Below are 27,045 nucleotides of genomic sequence, written 5' to 3'. Positions count from 1 at the left end.
TAGGGCGAAACATTTAAAGAAAAGGGTGTGATCAACCAGAAATCCTATAGGTCCAATGGTAGTGAGCAAATTGCTCCTAGGAGAACCTTCATAAACAAGCAACCTGCACCTCAGGTGGGGATGACATGTCATCCTTTATAGCAACAGCAGTATATAAATTACAGCAGCTGCCTTGGCCTGCATATTGTGCATGCAGTGTTTCCCACACTGTGCTGACCTATGTATACAGTGAGCAGCTGGTCCTAACATTCTAAAAGTAGCACTGAAAAATTAGAGCTCTCAAATTAATAGGAAAAACAAATGATGCAGAACAGCTAGGTATGCGGTATTAGCATAATAGCCCATGTGGACGTACCTGTTCGACAGACCGGATAAAACGTCTGAAAGAAACTTCCACTTTATCCCTTTGAAACTCTCTCTCCACAAAGGGATCTCCCCTTTTGATCTGGTTTGCCATCAGTAAGAAGGTCCATATTAGTGCAAAATATTCAATATGCTCTTTCGTCACTTATAGTTAATTACAACTGTAAAATTCCACAACTAAACTGGTAGACAAATGCAGACTTGATACATTTCAGGGAGATGATCGCTGCACTTTAGAAAGTCAAACTAAGTAATGTGCTGACTCTTCTGCAGCTACTATTTACTGGAACATCCACTGAATTCAATGAATGTAAGGGCCTGGGAGGACAGGTTTGGGGGCGAAGGACCTGTCTGGTTTTAAGATTAAGCTAGATAAGTTTATGGAGGGAATGGTTTAATGGGATAACATGATTTTAGTCAAATGAACAGCGTGCCATCGCTGGTAAATAGTATCAATGGCCAATGAGGGTCTGGCTGGAGAGTCTTGCCTACATGCTATGGGTTCTACTGATCGCCATATTTGGGGTTGGGAAGGAATTTTCCTCCAGGGTAGATTGGCAGAGGCCCTGGAGGTTTTTCGCCTTCCTCCGCAGCATGGGGCAGGGGTCGCTAGCTGGAGGATTCTCTGCTACTTGAAGTCTCTAAACCACAGGATTTGGGGACTTCAACAGCAGAGTCAAGGGAAAGAATTGGGATGGCTTTGTGGCCTGCATCATGCGGGAGGTCAGACTAGATGATCATAATGGTCCCTTCTGACCTTAAAGTCTATGAGTCTATGAGTCTAGGTCCCATTTCAGGATTAGGGTTGGGGTCTCCAGACCCCCAGCATGGTCAGGTATCAAGGAAGTGAGTTGGGCCCACTGCCTTCTCCCATGGCCCAGTAAGAACAAAGGACCCACTTTTCTGTGCAGCAGAGACCAGCCTCTAGATGGGCTACTAAACCAACACAGCGACAACTTCCAACCCTAAGCAGCACTGGACCGGGGAGCTCCTTCATTGTCCTTCTGCATATTGGCTGCAGTTTTCCACCCTTCTGTAACCTCCCACTCTGCATTTCATCTGCCACTGCTTTTAACAGTACTCTTCCTATAGAAATCTTTCACATCTCTGTTCAATTAGTAGTTTGTGCTGACATCACTTAACTTCACCATGCTGTAAAAGCCATTCATGCTATTGTACTGAATGTTGATTCGTGCCTTTTAATTAACGGTGCCCCTTTTCGCCAGGTTACTGATGTTTGACTTTTCCATTGCTGCCATTTGGTTACCTTGTCCTGTCTTAAATTCCTCATTGTCGTATGAGTAACTTCCTTTGCCATTTGATTTAATGGTGCCTTTTGAGTTTCTCCTCGCTGCCAACTGATGTGACTCTCCCTACCTTGTTTCATTATGCCACCTGGGTTTGTCTTCCAGATCCTCATTTCTGACCTCCCCCTCTCTCTCCTGTCCTCTTCCCCCATCCCAATGCCTCTTCCCTACTGTCCCATCTCCTGCCCACAGCTAAATCCTTTATTCCCCTCCATTCCAGGGCCATCTTCTCCTAATCTCATGCTCAACTATGTTTCCCTAAATCAGCTTAAATAAAACTTTTGAATGTATTAAACATTAAACAAATACATATAAAAGAAGAGTGAAATCCAAAAGATGAACACGCAGCTAACGAAGCATCATTATTTTATATTACTGTATGCCTCATTTTACTTCCTGTTCCTCCTTTGTTTTCATTCACATAGTTGTGTCTGATGTGAGGGCATGAGCCTGCAAACACATATGTGAATAATGAGGAGTCCCATTGACAGCCATGTGAATAACGTTATTCTCATCTGAGAGTGTTTACAGGGGTGGGCTGAGGGCTCAGAGGCTGTAAGGCCAAGTCTTTCATATGTTCTGTGCAGAGCCATGCACATACAAGGCATTATATAAATAGTAATAACAATAATAAGGGTTGGGAATAATATGTGAGGGAATTAGCATCACGAACACTGGTATGTATCAACCTGTTTAATAAAGCCAGCAGCCATCACAAACAGGGTATTAGTTCATTAGTCAGTTTTATTTAGTCCAAAATTATAAATCTGATTGAAAACAAGTAGAACAAACAGTGAAGGCTAACCTTGTATTGCTCTTCTTCCTGCCGTCGTTCTTCGATAATCTCTCTCTTAAATTTCATAGAAATTGGATCTTTACCTGTATGAACTTGCCTGGATTTACAGTAGAGATGAGAAAAATCCTTCATGCAACATGCTGTTTGCTTTATTTAAAAGATAATGGACCTAATAGTCCTATTTCTAAGGCTTCTATCCAACTAATCCTTTAATTTAAATGGGACTACTCATGTGTTTAAAGTTAAGCATGTGTTTAAATGCTTTGCTGGACTGGGGCCTTACACTCTTTTTTAAACACAGGTGTAACTCCACGGACTTGATTCTATACTCAGTGAAGTTAATAGCAAAGCTCCCATTGACTTTATTGGTGCAGGATGACGGCAAATGAGAGTGGAATCTGGATGTGTTCAGCAGCTTTCTTTCTGAATGGCAGTCAAAATAAAATCCTTGTGCTTATTGCCTACTACTACTAACTACTTATCAGATTCCGCTCAGGAAAAAGAATGTGAATAGAATAAAAGCAATTTATTTGTTAAATTAATTTACCATGATCGGAAATAATGGTTTTAAGCATGAATAAACTTTTCTTGCTTCATTCAGAGAAATCATATTTAAACGAATCTTACTGCTGTCTGTTATAAAAATGAATAATTAACACTCACCACTTAAGTTGATTAGCTTCTTCTTCCTGAATATCTTGTTTGACTTTTAGTTCAAATACAGCTTCCTTCATCTGTCTTGTTTTTGCACCTTCATTACCTTGGTACAGGACTGTGGACAAGAGCAGATAATTATTCTACCACTCTCAAACCAGAATTCTGTGTAAAATGAAAATACATTTTTGATGGGAAAACCTGACCGTTGCAATAATTGAGCTTATTAATCAAAAGTAAGGTTAAGGTGACACTTTCTTCAGAAACTAGGGTCATATTATGCCATCCGTTTTGAAGCCAAGCTCTCCACCTGAAATCATCATGGAGTTCGGTTAAAAATTAAAAAGCAAGATAAGGCCCCTCAAATTTTATTTTATTCTGGATTGTTTCATTACGTTACCTTCTTTCAAGTGTTTAATCTTTAATTTGCCAGGCTCTTGAATCAAAACCGTTGCCACAGCATAGGGATTTGACAAATCTGCTGGGAATCGCAGGTTTTGGTATTCAATCTCCTGTGGGATAAAAATTAATAGGAAGAAATAAATTGTGTGTGTGATGTTTAGGTATAAGGAATAGTATCAGTCCCTGGAGGTACTTTTGGTAGTAGTTCTCTGTACCTTTACTTTCTGAATTTGGCTGGATTGTGGATGCTTTAAATGGTCTTTTCTACGGATCACTTGCTTTCCTACTGACACTGTTTTCTTCTCTGAGAGAGTTTTATGTGTTTTAAATTCTTCCTTTCTAGATTTCAGAAGAAAAGACACAACTTTAATCAGTATTCTGAGAGTTGCGTAGGAGCCCACCACATGCCTGTCTGTGCCTTCTAGATATACAAGAAGATTGTGATGGTGTCTCTCAAATTACAATGATGGGCACATAACTTCCTAATCCTGCTATGTCACAATTCCCAGGAAGGATGAGAGATGTTCCAAAATATCTTATTGCCCCCTTGCTTCTGAAGGCCTTGGTGATTAGAGTGCTGATTGCATCTCAATCGGTGGAACAATATGCGGTGGAATGCTGTTCATTAAAGTTTCACTTAATGCAGTCTAATTGCACTTTAAGCAGAATGGTGTGTAATCAAGATATTTGGCGTATTTGAATAACACAATCTAACTGACATGGCAAAATAGCATGAAATCTTGTTTCATTAAGGTATTTTTAAAACAGAAATGAGCAAAAATATTCAAAGATAAATCAATCACACATACATGAAACCCCCATGGGGCATTGATGTTCCTGTGAATACACATACATAGGGTTTAGAGTTAAACTGTGCAATCCACAATTGCATTTTCATCTGTGCTGTTCCATATTCAAATGGTGCATATTTAACAACCACATCCACTTTCCCACTGGCTGGAATTATTCCTGTACATGGGAACAAAATACATTCCATTTACACTGAAATCATGGGAGCACTCTACTTCTGAGTAAGCCCAATAAAATGTGCTGAAATGGATCATGGTCTACATTTTTAAGAGTGACCAGGGTTTCTGGGTTTCCCAATTTAATCCACACATGTGCTAGAATCCTAGTATTAGTTTCATCTGAAGGTAAGAATGAAAATCCATCTAAATCAAGTAAATTTTAAAACTGTTTCACAGTTAATATCATGTCAGAAATAAAGATCAGATTATATTACCCTTAGGGCTGCTCTTCACTGGGAAATTAGGTCATGTTAGAACATGACCTTGGGGAGCCATGTTAATTAAAATGTTAAACATGATTTACCAGTTAGTGTATACAGAGACCTTCATACTTAAAATGCTCATGGGTAAGCCCTATTGGGAATAGAGAGTTAAGCATGTCCATCTGACACCATGTTTAAACAGGGTAGTCCCATTTATACCATGCTTAACATCATGTTAACTAACATGACTCCACAAGGAGTGTTCTAACATGACCTAATTTTGTGGTGGAATGAAGCTTTATGTTGAAGAGTAATTAGGTAATTTAAGCCCTGGTCTACACTGGCGGGTGGGGGTGGGTGTTGATCTAAGTTATGCAACTTCAGCTACGTGAATAACGTAGCTGAAGTCGACGTACTTAGATCGACTTACCATGGTGTCTTCACTACAGTGAGTCGACTGCTGCCGTTCCCCCATCGACTCTGCCTGCGCCTCTCGCAGCGCTGGAATACAGGAGTCGACGGGAGAGCGCTCGGGGGTCGATTTAGCATGTCTAGACTAGATGTGATAAATTGATCCCCACTGGATCGATTGCTGTCTGACGATCCGGCGGGTAGTGTAGACATACCCTAAGAGGAGTAAGGTGCCACTCAATATGAGCAAGGATATCAAAGTCTGTCCCTAAATTTGCAAGATGTTTCCCTTTATTGTTCTATGAGAGCTAATGTTATTACAAGAAGATGAAAATTGCCTAATTGAAAGAGTGTGCAGAAAGTAGCTGTGACACTACACTGTGATTCAGATGATCTAACTTGAAGGAGTTAAGTAGTATCTCCTTCCTATTGTTTCCATTGATGAGTTTTATTAAATTGAATATTTAACAAGCTATAGGATGTCATTCATATCACAGTATAACGGGAGATGGGTATATTTTTCAAAAGTACCTAAGTGACTTAGGAATCTAAGTCCCATTTTCAGAACAACTTAGGCACTGAGGGCCAGATTTACGAAGATCTTTAGCTACCTAAAGATGCACATGGATGTCCAGTGGGATTTACAAAGGCACCTACGTGAGTTAGGCACCTAAGTCCCATTGATTTTCAATGGGAGTTGGGCACCTAACCTGTGTACATGCTTTTGGAAATCCCAATAGGTGCCTATCTGCATCTTTAGGCACCGCTGTATATGTAACTTCACACTACAGAAAAAAAAGCAGTTGAGTGTATGGTATCTATGTCCGACTCAGAATGGTCCGCCTCTTCTGCATATGCAGATACATGAAAATGTGTGACTAAATGACATCCAAATGCTGTGTGCTCAGCACCTGTCTCCTGTAAAACCCATAGTGCCTGATTCTCAGTTATGGTAGGCCCCTTTTATACGGCTGTAGAAGTACAAAGGGGAGCTGAAGTGGCTCTAAATTACACTGCCATGATGCAGCTGTATATCATATACAGATTACATGATGCAGTCATATATCATAAGCAGATCACTAGATTTGTTACTGACCCTGGAATATTAATAATCTTATTAGGTTTTTCTGATATTTTTAATGAAGCAAAGACCAGCATGGCTGCCTTTTTGTTAGTTTCTCTCTCTTTCTCTGCATCATCAATAATATCAAACGCCATGTGCAGAGTTGCGCCCCTGGTCTTCATTAGTGGCTAGATTTCTTGAGCAGGATGAGCTAATTATCTGTTGGAATTAGCTGTGTTACACCAAAATAGGGCTATTAACTCCTCCGAAAACTTGCTTTAGACAAACCTTCCAGATCCCATCCATGTCTACATCACCCAAAGAGACTTGGATCTACATCACCAAAGAGGACTTACGCTACAAAGGAAAGATATATACTAGCTGCATAACAGTTTGACCTTCCAGCGAAGTTGCTTGATTGTTTTTCTATATGCATGTGTGGGACTATGTTTCAAATGCACAGTTTAACTGCAAACTTTTGGGGGCAGGGACTGTATCTTCTAATGTGCATTTCTGAACAGCACTGAGCACACAGTCATAAATAATAGGACTCAGCAAACAATTATTTGGCTCTTTAGAGCTTTAAACAGATGTGGTCTACCTGAGATTGGCTGAATGGCAAAGGCTTTGTGAGGCTGAATGTAATCGATATGGAACTCAAACTCTATTGGACAGCTGCACTGCAAAGGGATAACATACTCCTTGCTGCAAAAGAAGAAAGGAAGACTTGTGAAAGAAAAATTAGTAATAATTATAATCAGTGACTACAGGCTCACATTTGGAAAATGACTTTTTCTCCATCTAGAGCATGCATTGCAAGATATAGGAGTCATGGAGATGGACTACCTAATTTTAAAAACATAGTCATTTTCCATAGTTATGTCGTTTTAGAACACCTTCAGATTAGAAAATGAGAGTAAAATAATTGTCTTAATTGCTGTGTTGCTCTCTATCTCCTATACTTAGTTTCTCCTATGCATACATTTAAATTTATCTAATTTAATTTTTAAGAGATTAATTATTCCTGTGTGCTATGACCTGTATGTTTTACAAACTGTACCATTTAGTAAAGACTAACATTCAAATTTAGACCCACACTGGCTATACAAACAGAAATCAGCCCAAGGCTGCAGCCATCATGGGAACAGAACAAACCACACATGACATATGTTAGGCATGTTGCACAATGGTCTATTGGAAAGCACTCAGATACTGTGGGGATGAGTGTGGTGTAAAAATCTACATAGGACAGAGTCAGTGAATGCTATTCTCCTACCTACTCTTGCCTCTGAGCTGGAATCGCAGCTGGAATCAGTAACAAGAACCAGGTAGTGTTGTTACATATTTTGCACTGCTGGAAATATGACCTGTCTCTAACTAAAGACCTGCTGGAAATGAATTACTGGGAACAAACTCAGAACTGCCACAACACCTTGGCTGCAGTTCACTACAACAGAACAGGTCACCTGTTAAAGTACCGGCTGAAAAAGGAAAATCATGTTAGAGAGTCCACAGTCATGTCAGACAAGAGGCCTCGTTTCAATCTGTGGAAAAAACATGGTTTAGTTCAGAACTAAACAATGCTTTTTCTCTTGTATCAATTGGAGAACAGGAATTGCTGTTGGCAAGTAGCCCCGCCTATCCCCAATCCCATTGTTTTGGACAATTGTTAACCCGGGGATAGCTCTAGGACACTTAGGGCTGGTTCAGCTTTTTATTCATTTGGTTTTTTAAAAGGACACTGTCAGGTTAAAAATCAGAGATGAACAAACATTCTTTTCCTCTATAAATAATACCTTGAAGCTGAAATATTTTCAATATTTATTGCTTTTCAATATTTATTCTACTTCCCTCAGCTTGGACACTGAACATAGATGCAACAATTGATCTCTAGTTTCACATTTGCTTCTCACGTCTTATGCACCAGCACAATGATGCAAAGCTGAAGTTGAAAATACTGAGGGAAGTGTTCACTTTTAAAAAGGCCATTTCCATTGGAATTTTAAAAAAATGAATACAAACATTTCTATTAGTCTTTGGTTTTGTTAAAGCTTACTTTTTACCCAATCTAAATTTTGGGGCAAATTTTGTTTATCTGTGTTTCTTTAAAATCCCTAACAATTGAAAATAACTAATGTGAATTTGTTGCCCAGTTCTCATTCACATAAATCAACAATGGAATCATTTAAGATCTAATTCTGCACCCACTGCAGTCACTGGGAGTTCTGCCACTGACTTAAAGGGTTGCAAGATTATGTCCTTGAAGACCAAGCGTGCAAAGTGGTGAGCACCTAAACATAACACAGGACTGGGCCTTGGAGCAATAATAAGTACTGTGCAAGGGCCTGATTCTCATTCCCACGTTGGCAGTGTAAAGAGGGTTTCATACAAATGAGAAATAAGCCCTCACACTTTCCAAAGTTGTGTCTTTTTTTGTGTGCATCTATTTTCATGTCCCTAACTTGGGACAACGATTTGGTGAAACCCTGGATATCATCCTGCAAATCTAGAAACTTATTTGACACAAGATTACTCCTGCTTTTAATAACTATTTGGCTGATATTATGTCCTGCTGATTAGCAAGGAATGCATTTTATACACAGCGCTTCTTTGGAAAGCATACTTTTAAAAGGTTAGGGAAATAAAGAATAACAGTGAGTGCCTTTATTTTGCGATTTTCAGTTATAGCCTGTGTCATAACTGTAACCTGCTCTGAGAGTTAAAAGAGAGGGGAGAACTTTACCTTAAACATCTGATCATTATATTATATTGTTGTAACCAAGGTAATTACATAGTCATGGAGCTCTAGAGACAACACAGCCTAAGACATAACCAGAGTACTGAGCTGGAAATAACTCCACATAGCTCACTGCAGCCCAAATGGCCTCTTTGGTCCCCCACCATCAAAGGTCTGCTGCCTTTTGGGCTCTATGGCCCAGATCCTCAAAGGTATTTAGGTGCCTAACAGTCACTGAAATCAATCAGAGCTAGGTGCCTTTGAGGATCTGTGCCTACATGCCAATGCAGAATGGTGGGTGACAGGATCACTGACTTTGAAGGGCTTTGAATCAGGCCTGTGGTCCTTAAGTCTGTCTCCGAATCTTGTATATTATTTGGGATCTCAAATAGCTTTCACCTTTAAAATAAAGACTACACATTGTATATTTTCTGCTCTACCTGCTCCATTCTTCTGCACAGGTAGGATAACAACCTATTAAAGAATGCTGTTCACTGAGGTTTTCTGAAAGCATCAGGATTCTTGTGTATTTCAGCACTGTGTTTGCTTATAAGAATGGAGCAAATAAGCAAAGCTGAGTCACATCATGACATGCATGTGTAGGTGACCTGAGATCAGAGAGAGATTCAGGGTTCGTGGTGAGCATGTCGCCCAGTTGGGGAGCTGGAATTTCATATATGTGGGGGTTTGATTGTTTGGAGGGGGAGTTGATAGAATCAGAAGGATAAGTGAATAAAAAGAGCTCTGAGGCTGAGTTTAGCCATTTGCTACCACCACTGTGCATCTGTCATTACGTGAACTCTAACAGTTTCACGCCTTCACTTCTAGAACCTTTATATCGAAAATGATGCTCTACTCACTTAGGCCTCATGTACACTAGAAAGTTGTACCCTTTTAACTAGCGCAGCTATCCTGGTATAAAAGTGCTTATACTGGTATAGCGTATTCCTGTATGAGAAGTGGAATAAGATATTCTGGTCTATGCCACTTTTATATTGGTATAATTAGGTGCTGTACGGGTGTAACTATTTTAGTAAAAAAAAATCACACCCATAACCAAAATAGTTCTACTGATACAAAAACAGTATGCAGACCAGACCTTACGGTGAATTTCTAGATCCTCGAAATACATCTTAAGTGGACCATAGACCTATGCTGGCTCCCTGCATAGGGGGAATTTCACTCTTAAAGATAAATCAAAGCTAGATCAAAAGTGAATCAATGTCAACTGATAGTAGCTGAGGTTCTGGCCTTATGTCTCTATAGATGTTTAGTTTATGCAGAGTTCAGTCTTCTATGAACATACTTTTGAAAAGAAGTCCCGTGTAGTGGTTTTGCAATCTGTATGGTAGGTGACTTAATTAAAACTTCTAAGGTCTTATGTTTAGACAGTAGATTAAAAACAAAAAAATAGATATTTTAATTTTTGCAAGCCTTAAAAAAAACCTGACTGTCACCTTTACTCACCTCTGTCCAAGTGAAACATCTGATAAGCTTATAAATGATGGAAATTCTACAACATTCACAGCAGGGTAGCCATGGATAGGAACAAGCAAAGTATCATCTCCCTGGAAGAAATGGGGGAAAGTACTGATTTAACAGAATTCATTAATGTTATGTATAGAAAGAGAGGCTAATTTAGAATCATACTTCAGGAATCAGGTGCCTATCCAGTGTCCCCAGAACCTTTCTGAGCAGTAGTTAGCAGTTAGGAGGCATGTGAAACTCCTCCTCCAGCATTTCATAGACTGAGACTGTAGAAACCTTGCTCCTTTCTAAGTACCCCTCAGCTTCTCTCTGCCTCTAGAAGCTATGTTTGGAGCTCCCCCATGTCTGCTCAGCTAACACATTACCACAATACCATCTGTGAAAGCTGCATCGAATACAGTCTGACTTGTGGAAGAAAGGATTATTGAACCAGGCTGAGGGCCCACAACTCTAGTACATTTTTCTGAGGTTTTCAGAATCAATGAATAATCTAGGGTCAAAAATGTTGGGTGCCTTAATATGGGCACCTGTACCCATCTATCATTTAGCCATCTATATCAAAGTGTCCCAATAGTCAATGTTATTTTGTGGATTTGTGCCAGGCTCTGGATAATAATGTAATTTTGCTATGAATATTATTTTGATTGACTGCAGGCCAAAAAGTAAGGTGGTCTACATTGGGCATAATGAAAGAGAGATCAATGATGCACTAAAGAGCACTGTGGAGTAATATGAATGTTTGTTACAAATGTCTATGCTTTATTATCATGCCCTGTAAAATATTTTTATTACATTACAGCCAAAACGAGACACTTTTATTGAGATACTTCTTACCTGACAGTGAATTCGGATACAGTCATAGTAATATCGCCACTCATCAGGACAAAAATCAACTGTAACTGCAAATGACAAGCCGGGGACAAGCCGATGCTATAAAATGACACAGAATATAAACTAGGATGCCCTGTAGTTCTGTTTGTGTGCAATGTTATCAAGTGCAAAATCAAATATGAACAAACTGATGGTTATTTTTGACACTCACTGTTTTGTTGTATTTGATCTGAAAGTATTTTGTTTGGGGTGGTATAATGTGAAGATTTATGACATCGCCAGAAATATTTACCAGATTCTGTAGAAGAAAAAAAAAGTTATTTTTATGAGAACATTTGGGAATATTGTAAAGCTGCATTTTTGTGAGACCGTACTTAACAAAGGAAGTCTGTTAAACAATGAAATAATAGATTGAATGTTGACAGAAAAAATGTTGAATGTTATTAATTATCACTTGAATTAGCACAGTGACTCAGCACTTTAGATATGGACCAGGAGCCCAATGTGCTAGGTGCTGTACAAACACAGAACAAAAAGGTGGTCCTGCTCCAGAGAGCTTATAGTCTTGTTCAGAATTTCAAAATACAACACAACCAGTAGCTGATTTAAAAAAGAAAATTGTTTAAGTCTTGAATGCAGAATCTCCCAATCATAAAGGACCAAATCCTATTACCTTCAGCATGATGAGTTGTACCTTATTCCACAAGTAATCTCATTGGAATTAGTGGGACTACTTGCAAAGTAAGATGCTATCTGTCAAATTTGGCAGCCAGAGTGATATTTACTTATTAGGACCCAACTGAGATTGTGCTGCACACTTAACAAACACATAATCTGAGACAGTCTCTGCCCCCAAAGAACTTACAGCCTAAATAGACAAAACAGACAAAGGGTGGGAGCAGAAACAGACATGACTTGCCCAAGGTGACTCAAAAGGCAAGGGATAGAAAGCAGCTGTTGAACCCAGGTGTCCTGACTCTCAGCCCAGCTCCCCATTCACCAGATCAAACTGCCTCTAGAAGAGGACTGAGGGCATTTTCAAAGTTTCCTTTGATTAATGAGCACATATGCAGCCAAATGCAATCACAGTGACCCAGGAAAGTTTTGGGGTGGATCTACCATTAGCTTTATGGCAAAGTATCCTGTTCGAGGACTCCAAAGGGCAGGAGGGCATATTGGCCAGGAAGACAGAAGATTGTTGAGCAGTATGCACAGTGTACATGGATTATCCCTTTACAATGTATTAGCTAGTCCCAGCTTCAAGACTTACCAGGATCTGCTGGTGATGTTTTTCGATTTCATAACCTCCATAATGCAGTACGGCAGGCTTAGCCTGTATGACCTTGTTTCTCAGAAGTTTTGCATAAATCTCTGCAATGAAAGATAAGCAAACATGAGAGAAGGAGACTGGGCTGCCTAAATGCCATTATTGTTAATTATGCTTATTTAATATTTGTGTGTAGCACCATAACCATGCACGAGAGAGAGAACAAAGATACGGGGCTGGATCCTCTTATCTGGCTGAGCTGTGCTTGACGCAGAACGAGGGAGGAGAGTTAAAGTATCTTTATGCCACCTCTACAGAGCCATGATTCAGAGGCCAGCCTCACCCCTGGGACAATATTAAATTGCATCTGGCTGCCTATGGCTCCAAAGGTCATTCCAAAAGCTCGGGATCAGCCAAGCACAGTGGTATTACAGGCACGCCCCCTTTTCCCTGGCCATACCCTCTACATCCCGGCCGGGAGGGAGGCAGAGCTGCTATGCCACAGAATGGGACTTCAAAAAGAGCAGGACTGGGTCTCTGAAAAGTAACAATGTTCTTGACCCTTTGTCCCAATGTTCCGGCCTGGAGGATGGTCAGACAGCAGACTACTTACTCGACTCCAGCAAGTGATTGGGGACACCATTTCCCTTTTGAGGCTCCTCCACAAGGCTGTCCAAAAGGATGGTGGGTACTTTCTTAAACGATTTTTCTGCATGACTGAATTCTAAAGGGGCTGACTGAACCACCTCCATGTTGGCATGGAAATGTAGGCCCACGAGTACCAAGATATGTCATTACCTGTGATCAAGCACAAAAGTTTAATCTTAACACAAAATATCATGCTGACTGGTGCAGTCTCATTCTCTCCTTGTACTCCTTGTATCCAGCAGGAACTTCTCCAAATTAGTTCTCAGAGCAAATCTTTAGACAAACATCCAATCTTGATTTTAAAATTGTCAAGAGATGTAGAATCCACCACAACCCTTGGTAAGTTGTTCCAATGGTCAATTACTTTCACTGTTAAAAATTTACACCTTTATTTCCAGTCTGAATTTGTCTAGCTTTGACTTCCAGCCACTGAATGATGTTAGCCCGAGATAAGATGGACCAGCCTTCCTGCCTCCCCTGGACAGGCATTACCTGCACACTCTACTATCTCCTAATGGAGATATTCTAGTATCTCCCAGTGGAGCCTGTATGGTTGTTTGTTCCCCTCAGTGTCCTCCAACACAACCAAGGGCAGAAAAGGTTCTTTTGATAAATTCATTGCCCAGGCTGGTTCTTCTAGTATCTCATAAGTATTTGGGTGTGGGGTGTTAACTTGCAGGTTCCGCTTTAATTGTTAAATGCTAATATGTCAGATTATAGAAAGGGTATTTAAATCTTTTGTTTAAATAGTGTTTGGATGGGTTATTTATTTAACCAAGATAAATGTATAATTCAGCAAGCCAAGGGGATTATGGATCCTGTTTAAGTAAGCACAGTTATCAAAACAGAAACTTATCTAGAGAAATGCCCAAAACATTGTGCAATAAGGAAACCAGACATAATCCATATGGAAGTTTGCTCACAAATATAACAGGCCCTTTTCCTCCCCCATCTCCCACACCTGCTGCATGGAGGAGAGGGGAACAATGCTATGGCACAAGCACGGAGGGGAAAAGCCGCTATGCCAGATGCTTCCCTCCCTCAAGTAGCACCCCGTTTTCCCTTCTCCACAAATGTTCTTCCGACCAAGGAGAATGGGTGTGGCCAGGGAAACTTGGTGGGGCCACATTAAGTAGCATGCACAAGACCCCGGGTTAAAAACAATCACATGCTTGATGCAACATTCATTCCTGCAAGTGAAACCAACCCCTACTCAATGTGTGGCTCTGTTCCCCTCTAGTGATAGCTGGGCCACATACGGTGGTTGATGAGCCTGGTACAGACTTAGCTAACAGAGTTGGGTCTTTTAACTCAGATAGTAGATGCTCAGGCTTTAAGATCCAGAGGTCCCACATCAATTCCCACTGCAGACAACCCATCCAGGAGTACAGCATTACACATGCTTTACAATTCTTATTGTCTTATAGAGCCCACTGGCCTATAGCTACTGGCTGCCACTACAGTGGTTGGGGAAGAGCTCCAGAGAGGAGCATTATAGAAAGACACTCCACACAAGTTCCTTGGATCTGTTGATCTGAGGAACAGAGACTCACAGATCCCTGGTTCTTTGTTTAATGGTCCTTTGTCCTGCTGTCTGTTTGTCTAGCCTCCTTTAGGCTATAAGCTCTTTGGGGCAGGGTCTGTGCTTTTCTCCTAAGCACGTAAAATGCCATGTTGATTTCTGGCCCTGCATAATGTTTATTAGTAAATGAGCATGTTTTGGCTTTACAGGTTAGCTTTTCTGGATTCAATACTTTACACAAATCAGGGTGAGAAAACATCAGTATTACCAGAGCAAAGGTAATTTTATACTGGTCCCAAAAAAATGTACAAAACAACATGCTAAAACAATTATAAATAGCAGGCCACTTTCTCTCCATTTGCGTTACTTAAATTTATGCTTTAAATTTTAACTATAAAATCACCATCATCATCCTCTTTGCTATTGTCCCGCATTAGGTGTAAAAGGTGTGAAAAGCAGGTGATGGCATGACATTAGGAAAGTATTCTTTCATACAGGTTCATATCGGTAACTGACAATAGCAAACCTTATCACCCATCTACATTACAAACTCTCCATATTATTCCCTCCCACAACACCTGTGTCTGCCTTTAAGACCCTGATCCTACAACTACGGGGCAGGACTGTCAATCGGACTACTCTGTGTAATAAACATTATGGGTGAAATCCTTGCCCCATTGAAGTCAATGGCAAAACTCACATTGACTTAAATAAGGCTAGGATTTCACTGTACATCTATTAATACTTGAGCCATTAGATCTTTTTGTGTCTTGTAGAGCACCGAGCACACTTAACAAGTAATAAATTAAATACATAAGAATACAATTAAATGCAGTTGCAAATAGCATGGGATTTTCAAAAGCACCTAAGTGAGTTAGGAGCAATGGGACGTATGCTCCAAAGTCAATGAAGCACTTTTGAAAATTCCACTCATATTGGTAAAGAGGCTGGTGCTGATTTAACTCCCAGGTTTCTTGATGCCTTAGTGTCACAGGCTTCCTATTATAACAAGAGTGTTTTGCATATTTTTTCAATTACTTTAAATAAATCTTCATGTTTTATGTTATGAAGCTAAAAGCTTCATTATTTTATACACTATCATAAAAAAGTTAGAGCACACTGTCTTGAGACTGACTGCTTTTATTATGAGCACTGGGCTGTGTCTCACACCAGGTGAGAATCTGAATGGAGGAGATTTAAAATAATTCAGCGTTGGATTATAAGAGCCAAAGTTTCAATATAATTGTGCCCAGGAGGACACATATCCTTGGCATGCACAAAACCCACACAATTGCATTTGGAAATCATAGCCCTGATCCTGCATGAGCTCTGTGCAGGCAGAGACTTCCTGTGTAGAGCTGTTTGCAGGCTCAGGACCACAGTAACTAAGATTAAAATCAGTGGGAATTAGGCACCTAAATACCTTTGAGGATCTAGGCCTGAGGTGCTTAGTTACCTGACTGGCACGCATACACTAAGGTTTTTGCACGTAAATTGGGTTAGGGTGCATTCAGATGGACTCCAGATACACAATCACCTGACTGGTACCTGCAAATAGACACGCTTGCAAATTCTCCATTGTTAAAACAGTGCCCCTAAACGTCTCACTGAAACACATGCACATGGCAAAAGTCCCTGCTTCCCCCAGAGAGAGAGACTCCCTTAAAGCAAGTCCCCAGGCTCAGAGAAGGGCAGGAGATGTAGGGCAGCGGGTCTGTTTGCACTGAGGTGCTGTGGGGGGCTGGTATGCTGCTGCACCAGAGTCCTGGACACCCACAACAGGGCAGGCTGCCAGCCACTCACCTGCACTCAGCCTGCAGCCAACTTCTGCACCTACCTCGCATGCAGGCCACATCCAAGAGCCTTGACCACAGCCATGAGTGAGAGGGGGTGGTGGGCTGGGAGGGGGAGCAGGGCAGCCCAGCCTAGCAACCTGCCTGCCCTGTGCACAGCAGGGCCAGCAGCATCTCCCCAGCCCAGCTCCTCTCCCCTGGTTGCTAGGCTAACATCAACTCAGTTCCAAGACAAAGCCTGCAGCGGGCTGTACCACGTTCAGCTCTGGCACAGGGGGAGAAGTGGCAAAGTTTTGGGGGAAGAAATTAAAGAAAAACACCTGGATTTTTTTCCCACCCCTTCTAAGGATTTTTTCCTAATGTTTACATTTTTAGCCTCCAAATCTCATGTCAGTGGTTTGTGAAAGGGTTTGAGGGGAGTGAGCTTAGCCTTAGGCAGTACCACCACTTAGTTAGAAAGGGGTAGGCTGGCACTATGTAGAGCAGAGAAGCTCGGTCCTATATGTCAGGTCCTGGTTTTCAACTTTTTTTCATTTGCAGACACCCCTAAACACTTTTGAATGGAGGTGCGGCCGCCTTTGGAAATCTTAGACGTAGTCTGCGGACTCGAGGTTGAAAACCATTCTTCTATGGCAGTGACTCGCAACTTTTCCAGACTACTGTACCCCTTTCAGGAGTCTGATTTGTCTTGCATACCCCCAAGTTGCACCTCACCTAAAAACTATTTGCTTACAAAATCAGACATAAAAATACAAAGTATCACAGCACACTATTACTAAGAAACTGCTGACTTTCTCATTTTTGCCATATCAGTATAAAATAAATCAATTGGAATATATTGTACTTACATTTCAGTGTATAGTACATAGAGCAGTATAAACAAGTCATTGTCTGTATGAAATTTTAGTTTGTACTGACTTTCCTAGTGCTTTTTATGTAGCCTGTTGTAAAACTAGGCAAATTTCTAGATGAGTTGATGTGCTCCCTGGAAGACTTCTGCGTACCCCCAGGGGTCCGCGTACCCCTGGTTGAGAACCGCTGTTCTACAGTAACGACACCTTTTGCGGACCCCTTAGACATAGTCTGCGGACTCTCAGGGAGCTGCGGACCACAGATTGAAAACCACTGGTCTAGAGGATGAAGTCTCAGTGGCTGCATCTTGGTGAGTGTGGGGAATACTTGTACTTCTCTCAGGCGTCACTGGAACAACAGCAAAGCAATGTATTTATTCATCCCTGTCACTTTGAACTTGTCAGTGCCCCGTGAGGCATTTGAAATGAAATCCTTAAAGACAGTTTGCAAATGTCTTTATCTTTTTGGATTGCAAAAGGGTTTTAATTATGGGCTTGACCCTTCAGCTTTTACTCCCGTGAGTAATCCTTACTCCTCACTTATGCAAAAATCACTCAAGTGCACAGGGATTGCAAGACAGGGCTCTGTGTTTTTATTGTATTATAACGTACATTCTTTGGAAAAGGGATCTTCATAATTACAATTGTTAATTATTATTATTCCATCTAATTGCTCACACTTTTAATAACATGACACGTAAAGGACAACCAAACAGCTACGAACTGAATACATACAAAGATTATACCCTTTCCAATTAAATCCTTTTAGTCCACTCTGAGTACTTGCACGTGGTTCGCTGCTATAAAAGGTCACCTGACGGTTCCTGCAGTTTGTCATAAAAGCAAAATACTTTAGTTGCAGCCATGAATGCTTACGTTTAGGGGATGGAATGATCTTTCAAAAATTCCTATAAAGAAAACCAAATAGTGCTACCGATATTAATTTGGTAAGGGTTATAATATTAATGAAATCCAGTTTGGAGACACTTGATCCTTGCAGATATAATTTCGTTACATGAAAGTTTATTCTCTAACGGTAATCACTTCAGATAACAAAATCAATGAATACTGTCAATTTTTTATGTTAACAACTAAAGAAAATTCTAGGTGAAACCTTTTGGAACTCTATTGCTTGACAAATTACATGTGTGGTTTTGTGCTGCCTATTTATCTCCTTCTAGACACAAAGAAAGGGCCTCATCCTGCAAGCCCTTCCTGAGGTTAGTAATGTCGTTGATTTTAATTAGGCTGTTTTCAATGGGAGAAATTGTTCTCTCTGCAGAGGTCAGCTCAGCTCATCCATACTACTTATGTGCCACCTACACTCTCTTTTGAGGGCTTAGGTAGTGCATGAACAGGGATCGGTTTGACTCAGTGGAATGTCTTGTGCTCGTAAGAGTTTCCAGGATCGGGCCCAAATGTTTTTCATTGTTTATATTATTTGACTATTTATTATTTGGGTAACAGAAGGATCCAAAGGACTCATCCAGGATCAGGGCCCCATTTTGCTAGATGCTGTATAGCAGTTGCTGTCTACCCCTATTTGAACGTCAATCATCTCAGATAAAGGAAATTTCACTTTTGTTGCTAGTTAGTTTCCAATCAATACCAATATCAGATTCTCCTACATTAGTAGGGTGCTGCAATATTTGGGTTCCAAATGCTACAGGGGATTTTTTTTAAACAGTTTTTATTGAAAGCATAAATAAATAAATATTTTCCTTGATAAAACCTAGGAAAGGGCTTTTTTGTTTTTTGGTACATAACCTACATTTTGGGACTTCATGGTCTTAGAATATCCCTATAAACCAGCGTTTCTCAACCGTGGCCCCTGGAGGAGGGGGGACTGTGATGCACTCAAAATTTGATTACAATGGAAAGCAAAGAAAATCTCTCTCCCCTATTCCTAGCTCACCCTTACTCTTCAAGGTCAAGTATTTTCTGTCAACCTCTCAAAACACAAACACAAATGATCTAGGCTTATCATTGTTATCATTGATACATTTTTTACTTCTGCTTTTATAAAAAACGGGATTGCAATTTTTTTTTACCACAAATAAGGGGTTGCCAACCTGAAAAGTTGAGAAACATGGCTTTAAACTTCTAAGTGACCTATCTCTCCTGATAACCTACTCCTATGTTGCTGAAGATACTATTGTAGCTTTAAAAGGTACAGTTAGTAGGGGGGCTTCAAACCTGGCACTTGCTTTGAAGTCAGTGGAAGTTCCATGCACGAGGGATTTGCAGGTTGAACACCAGACTATATTAGTTTACTTGCTCCATTTTTGTGATCTCTAAAACATCATTGTTAAAATAAAGCATTTTGTGGCAGTTCCACTTGTTTCTCATTTGGTATATATTTTTCCTGGCAGTGAGCACACATCTGGAACAAATCATATTACTGTCCGTGCCATTGTTTGCACAATGTCTTGTAGACACCTTATTTGGAGGAAATGATTGCTTCTAACCCCCTTTTTAAATTTCTTTATACTCCAGCAATACAGTAATTCTGTTCTATTAAATGTAATGCAACCATAGAAATGGAAGATAGGAGTGTAACCCTCAACTCAAAACACATGTGATCAAGAGGCATGAAACCATTTTTAAAAATTAGCTCATAAAATTCAGCTCTCAATATCTTCATTCCTACTGTTTAATAAAATATAATTGCAAGTAATTAAAAATGGAGTACACCCATATGCCTTACATTTACATAGAAGCACTTTCTGCAGCATGTTAGTGGGAAAATTCTGCATGACATTTATCCTTCTTACTTTTATCTTGTCCCTACTGGGACTGTAACAAATGCATGGTTCCTAGGACTTCATGGTTGTCACCATACTCATGTAAACTGAAGAGAATCTCCATTAGCTGTTTTTTGTATATGGCCTATGAGACATAACTGAGAAGTTCTAATTCTATCCAGTGGAGGGATACACATACATACTGTACTAACCAGCACATTACATTGTTCTGCGTGAAACAGAAAAGAATACATTGATAACAATTAGTTTAAAACTTTGCCCAAGAAGTTTTTCTCTGAAAATATTTTTGTGATTGAAATGCATGGGCACAATTGTACAGGTAACAGCTGTACACACAATAATACAGTTATTTTTCTAAAGCTCACAGAAACATTTAGATTGATTGATTTTTAATAAACAGATCAATTTGAAGCAGCATACTATTGGTAGAAGAAAAGCGTGTGGGTTTGGGAGCTCTTCTGATTGAAGGATCTGTCATAAATTGATATTACATGATAGTCAGGAGAGGCAATCAAACCACTGTAATTAGTGTAGGTGACTTTCCTTTTTTGGTTAGAAGGCTATGAGGAAGAGAAAGGATGGTCTAACTGGGGTAGGGTCTAAGCAGGGTCTAAGTAGGGTCTAGGGCACTATCCTAGGACTGTTCTACTTCCTGTGTGACCTTGGGCAAGTCACTTAGTCTCCCTGTGTCTTAGTTTCCTATATGCAAGGGGATAATAGCACTTCCTTACCTCCCAGGGAAAGACTGTAAGGTGCTCAGATATAACATTAAAGGGGCCCATATAAGCACCTAAGACAGCCAGAATTTCTTCCAAACTTCAATTTTTAGACTTTATCCAATAGCAAAGTTTCCTCTCTCAGATGTCAATGACTTTGTCTCTGGTCTAGGCACAGAATCATCTGACTTTAGCAGATAGTTGATCACTTCAAATATCAGGGCAGTATAGTATAGAGTTGGTGCCTGCTGCTTTTCCAGATTCCCCACTCGCATTCATCATATACACAGCCTTTCAAACAGAGAGGGTGTTCTGTTCATTCTCTCTGGGGCACCTGGCATTGGCCACTATCGGAAGACAGGATACTGGGCTGGATGGACCTTTGGTCTGACCCAGTGTGGCCATTCTTATGTACAGTGCTGTCTTCATTTACCTGGGAAAAACACTTCAGGACATTTTTAGAAGAAGGTTAGGAAAAGAGAACACATCATAGCAAATAGGGTATTATAATGGTTTAGTCCCATGCTCCCTCTCAAAGACGTCATGCATATATAGCTCTATCTATTTATTGATCTATCTATCTGCAAAGTCATCTTGGGGTATGTCTACACTGCAATGAAAGACCAGCGGCTGACCTGGGTCAGCTGACTCAGGCTTGCAGGCCTCAGGCTACAGGGCTATAAAATTGCAAAATAGACATTTAGGTTCAGGATGGAGCCTGGGCTCCGAGACCCCACAAGGTGAGAGGGTCTCAGACCCCAGGCTTCAGGCCAAGCTCAAACATCTACACTGCAATGTTATAGCCCTACAGCCCAAACCCCATGAGTCTGACTCAGCTGACCCACGGCTGTACTGCAGGTCTTTTACTGCAGTGTAGATGTACCTTTGGGTTCAAACCATAACCAGGTTCCATCTGCATCTCCCTCCCTATCTCTACAAGAACCCTGGATCTGAACTAAATGTGCCTTTGGAAAAGTGCTGGGTAAGTTATTCTGGGGATGATGACACTCAATGAAAAAGTTAGGCTGAATGAGAGGATCAACAACCAGAATGATGAAATTTGCTGACAGGGCCAAGTTAAAGAAACTCCTAATGGGATTAAAACAAAAAAGTCCATTTAAAAATTGAAAGTAAAACTATCTATGGAGGTATTTATGCTGTGTGCATCACTCTAGTACAGGGGTAGGCAACCTATGGCACGCGTGCCAAAGGTGGCACGCAAGCTGATTTTCAGTGGCACTCACACTGCCCGGGTTCTGGCCACCGGTCCGGGGAGCTCTGCATTTTAATTTAATTTTAAACGAAGCTTCTTAAACATTTTAAAAACCTTGTTTACTTTACATACAACAATAGTTTAGTTATATATTATAGACTTATAGAAAGAGACCTTCTAAAAACATTAAAATGTATGACTGGCACGCGAAACCTGAAATTAGAGTGAATAAATGAAGACTCGGCACACCACTTCTGAAAGGTTGCCGACCCCTGCTCTAGTATCTGATCACCTTACACAAACTATTGGCTTGAGTCTACAGACCCTTTCACCATGTAAGCAACCACACAGACGTCAGTGGTATTGTAAGTATAAGTAAGCGTTTGACGGATCAAGGTTTATATTAGTGACTCTAGCCTGTGATTCTTTAAATCGATATTCCAAACATCAGGTTAAAAAGATGTATTGCATGAGTGTCAAATCATAATGGAGGCAAATTAATCCAGGATTTAAATCTGATGAGGATTACAAATCACTGGAAGGAGGAGAATCAGAGAAATTTTAACAGAAATATTGAAAAAACTGGAAGGTGTTATTAGCAAGCACTTACAATTGAAGTTAGTTGGAACTTGATGTGTAAAGAGTCTAAAAATCTGACTAATACAGTTCAAAGTGAGTACTCTGTTTAGTTTGCTCATAGAGCCATAATGCAAAGTTCATGTAACACTGTACTATATCTGGAGCATCACAGATTGAAACTAATGCGGCTTTTTAATTTCACGGACTACACTAGTAATGGGCCACATTCTCAGCTCCTATGTTGATCTGGATCTTTGCTGTGGCTTATTTGACTGTTCAGTCCTATATGGCCCTCTCTTTTAAATGTTTCTGGGGGCCCTGCTGCCATGGGAAAGGGTGGGTTGGGCAGAGTGCTTCCAGATACTTCTTGCCACAGCTGGGGATCCTGTGTTTCATTGCACTGACAGATTTCTGCTTTTCTTTGAGGCTGCCATTAGTGTTTGCACACGTGTGGTTTGTTGGATGTGTGATTGCTCGATTGAATTTACTCACAACTTCGAATAAACTCGGCAGCTGGAGATTTCTGAGCACTTGGGTTTGGCAATCCTGGACTTGTAGCCCACAACCCATGTAAGAGGTTGTCCCCTTTAAAATGGTTGACTTTGGCAGCAGTCCCCACTAAAATGAAAAGTGTTCTGCTGCCAGTGAACAGGATGCTGCGAACACTGGATCACTGCAAGGAGCACGAGAAGGGTGGACAAACCTACATTTCACCAAGAGGTACAGCAGTTGTATGAAAGTGATGGCGACCTGAAATCTGTAGTGCAGTAAAAAAAATAGAACTGTTCTCTTGGAGGTTTTATGAGCGCCAGTGGCTGAGGGTGGAGTCCAGAGAATATTTAGATTCCTTCCCTTAGGGGGTGTGAATAGCAGATCATATTCCACTCTCACCCCTGAAGCTTGCCCCTGCCTTAGATCTCCTTTAATGTGCATTGCTGCCTTCAGCCCCACCTGCTTGGTAAGTAACAGTTCCTCTATAGAAACTCTTTCACTCTACTGATTTATCCTTGCACTTGTCCCATCTGCACGCTCTCTGGAAATGCATGTTCACAGCGGAGAAGGCTCACGCAGCCTGAATCACATTCTGCTAGCCCAGTTTCCCAGCAGGGCACTTATTCCTGGGCTGTGTGCATCTCCGAGCCCATGGTAATTACTATTTCCCCTTTACAGATTAGCTCTGCCATTGTGAAACTTGCATCTCACACAGGAGCCCTGATTGTTCCCTTATCAATTTGAACATGAGGAATGATCATTCCTCCCCGACATGCAGCGATAACAGTGAATAATAGCACAGAGGGGAAGAGGACGGTATTAGGAACATGCTCAACGGAGGTGCTTGTTATTCTTGGGATAGGATCTTGCTGCAAAGCAGGCGGCGAGTTTGGGGGTGCTGCTGTCATTGCTGAGTCTATCTAGGGTTCAGCAGCAGGAGAGGAGCATTGGCTCGGGATGATAAAAGCTAATTCCAGCCAGGAGACCAGAAGGAAGATGAACTATGTGAAAGAAACTGAAGGGACCGAGAAAGCCACAGTGCAGAGCACACAAATAGCCTGATGATCTCTCGTGCATAGGGATGAAGGAAACAGACAGCAACTGACCATGTGGAGCATTCTGGTGATTCTTTTCTGGTTCTCAACTCTAATTGTAAGTATTTGCAGCTGTTTATTTTATAGCTCCTGGAATCACACGTGGCATAAATAAATATATTCATGTTCCATGCGGCAGTATAGTCTAATGGAGAGAACACCAGACTGGGTGACAGGAGTCCTGGGTCTATTCCTGGCTCTGCTGCTTGACTCACTGTGTGACCCTGGCAAGACATGGCGATGTTCTGTGCCTCAGTTTCCTCATCTTCCACTGGGGAGGATAATGCTTACCCACTTTTGTAAAGAACCTGAAGCTCTGTGGGTGAAAGAATGATTATCTCCAAGGCAATTGTATATAAAGTGCCAATGCACTTCACTGGAGCTATACAGATCTGCATCAGCTGAGAATCAGGGCCATAAGCTTAAAGGGAAACTGGTTAAAACGTACATTTAAAAAAACATATTCAGCATTACTAACCTCTCACTTGTTTCAGACTGGAAGAATGTAATATTCTGACATGCTTTACAACATATATTTTGGTTTGCTAGCATAAGATTCCTAAAGTTATTGGGCTTTTACCCCGTTATTCACCCTCCAGTACCCCTGCGTCTCACCATCAACTAATTACAAAGGATAGCTGAACCTGGGGCAAAATCATGGCAAACTGGTCAGCTTACACCAGTTTTTTCTAACTAGTATAAAATCAATACTTGAATACACCCAGGGTAAGTGAAGATGAGCTGGTGCAGATGAATACAGTTTTAATCCATTTGGTGAAGATGAGCTGAGCACAATTTTATTGCAGTCAATGCAACAGATTATTTACACCAGCCAGGAATTTGGCCCATGGTTGCTGGAGAATGGGTTAAACCAGTGGTTCTCAATCAGGGATACATCTTCCAGGGGGTACATCAACTCATCTAGATATGTGCCTAGTTTTACAACAGGCTACAGGAACAGCACTAGCGAAGTCAGTACAAACTAAAATGTCATACAGACAATCACTTGTTTATACTGCTCTATATACTATACACTGAAATGTAAGTACAATATATTCCAATTGATTTATTTTATAATTATATGGTAAAAATGAGAAAGTCAGCAATTTTTCACCAGTAGCGTGCTGTGACACTTGGTATTTTTATGTCTGATTTTATAAGCAAGTAGATTTTAAGTGAGATGCAACTTGGGGTACACAAGACAATTCAGACTCTTGAAAGGGCTACAGTTGTCTGGAAAGTTTGAGAGCCACTGTATTAAGCTGGATCTAGGCATTCTGTTTCCATGATGAATACAGGTTGCTGACTTTTTGCGTTTCGTGTAGTGCCAGCTTCTTCTTCTTTTTGTTTTCAGGTTCTTGGGCTCTAGCCCAGGGGTACTCTAGATTTTTGTTTTACTGAGAACTCCAAAAGCACCCACTTTCTTCTGTGATTCCAACCACCCACTTCTATCTCCCTACATCTTTTGTGCCTCATGTCCAAGAATCCTTTGTTCTCTGTCAGTCCCGCTCAAACACAAAAACCAGACCCCCAACTATCATACAACACAATAACATACTGATTTGTTTTACATTCAATGGCCATTGCTGCTATTTATATTCAATATGTATAGCTCTGATAGTTTCACAAGTTTAAAAATGGCTGGAAAAAGAGTCTTGATTGTTATTGAAAATGTCATGAATTGCAGATTTCTGTAAATTCCATACACCTAATTATTATAGCTGTTTATATTTGGAACATTTTCTATATAACTAGAACAACGAACTATTTTTTTTTGTAAATTAAAACTTAGAACCTGTAGAAAATTTTGGGAACCCCTACCCCCCTCAAACAGGAACAGCATAGGCTCAGGGAGGGAGAAGTTATTTAAGTCAAGGCAGTTAGGAAAGCAACTGAGAAACTCTGGAATCAAATGTTGATTTTCCTCAGTAAACACTAGCTTGTGTGCTGCATGCTGCACTAACATGAAAAGAGGCAATGTACAAGGAAATGAAAACTGGATGGGCTCAGAGTCAATGGGGTATAAGGAATGCAGAATCAGGCTGTTTCCTTTGAACTTGTGGACACTAGAGAGATTAATTGTCTAGTTCTCTGGTCACTGCATTAATGGGTGCTCAGGGCATTGCTGGAGGTTTTCAGCACATCGCAGAAGTAGACCCACTGTGTGCCCAGATCCTTCATTTTTTGCATACTCCAGGTTCCACTGACATCAAAGAACCAAGGATCAGGCCTAATAGAACCTCTTCTTAGTTGGAAACAAAGTCTTTAACTCAGAAATTAAATTCTTCCTTAACTAGCTGTTGAATGTGAAATCCAGCTACCAATACTGAAGCCAATGACACAACTCATGGGAGTCAGATAAGCATGATTTGGTCCCCCAAACCCATCATTTTAAGACATTAAATTGCATATGTACAACATATGCTGTTTAGGGAATAGTTACTCTGGCAAACCAGATACCTAATAAGTTGCCGAACAGACAAAAACATTCTAGGGATAGAAAAATAATGTGTAATATCAATTCAGAGAAAGATTTTTTTTTTTAATTTCTAAAATAACTTTTCGGGGACCTAAAGGAAATGATATCCAGAGATGATGTATGGTGCTTTAAGAAAAAAAATGATACTGTTTCTGGAAATATCATTAACCTAGTCATTAATATTTATTTTTTGTATCTGCTGACCAGCGCCTAGAAGAGTTAATATCCACTGTAGAGGATTCTAGGCCATTTTCACCTTTTGCTTTAACAGTTCTTGATAGTGATTTTCCTATTTGTAATGAATGTTTTGCATTGAATTGAAACACTATTGCACAAATATATC

General features: G+C 40.5%; 2 protein-coding genes across 3 annotated transcripts in view; one reads left to right on the top strand and one right to left on the bottom strand.

Moving 5' to 3' along the window:
• CFAP221 (cilia and flagella associated protein 221) overlaps positions 1-16,657 on the bottom strand; it is a 36,041-nt gene extending 19,384 nt beyond the window's left edge. For both annotated transcript variants that reach the window (XR_008446616.1, XM_054043308.1), the window contains exons 1-13: positions 16,558-16,657; positions 13,164-13,348; positions 12,554-12,654; positions 11,495-11,581; positions 11,287-11,382; positions 10,432-10,532; positions 6,829-6,932; positions 4,332-4,491; positions 3,738-3,861; positions 3,521-3,632; positions 3,130-3,238; positions 2,476-2,563; positions 356-445 (exon numbers count right to left, since the gene is read on the bottom strand). Coding sequence is in view for 1 of the 2 variants with exons in the window: in XM_054043308.1 (XP_053899283.1) it covers positions 356-445; positions 2,476-2,563; positions 3,130-3,238; positions 3,521-3,632; positions 3,738-3,861; positions 4,332-4,491; positions 6,829-6,932; positions 10,432-10,532; positions 11,287-11,382; positions 11,495-11,581; positions 12,554-12,654; positions 13,164-13,302 (1,311 nt within the window). In the remaining variant the exon portion in view is untranslated. The remainder of the gene's footprint in view (positions 1-355; positions 446-2,475; positions 2,564-3,129; positions 3,239-3,520; positions 3,633-3,737; positions 3,862-4,331; positions 4,492-6,828; positions 6,933-10,431; positions 10,533-11,286; positions 11,383-11,494; positions 11,582-12,553; positions 12,655-13,163; positions 13,349-16,557) is intronic.
• Positions 16,658-23,774: 7,117 nt separating this feature from the next.
• Positions 23,775-27,045, top strand: part of SCTR (secretin receptor) — a 31,516-nt gene continuing 28,245 nt past the window's right edge. The window contains exon 1 of the mRNA XM_054044784.1: positions 23,775-24,281. Coding sequence (XP_053900759.1) covers positions 24,237-24,281 — 45 coding nt within the window. The 5' untranslated portion in view covers positions 23,775-24,236. The remainder of the gene's footprint in view (positions 24,282-27,045) is intronic.

The sequence above is a fragment of the Malaclemys terrapin genome, chromosome 11, assembly GCF_027887155.1.
Source record: "Malaclemys terrapin pileata isolate rMalTer1 chromosome 11, rMalTer1.hap1, whole genome shotgun sequence".
Classification (NCBI taxonomy): domain Eukaryota; kingdom Metazoa; phylum Chordata; order Testudines; family Emydidae; genus Malaclemys; species Malaclemys terrapin.
The sequence above is the reverse complement of the archived record's forward strand: the minus strand, read 5'-3'. Positions and strand labels throughout refer to the sequence as shown.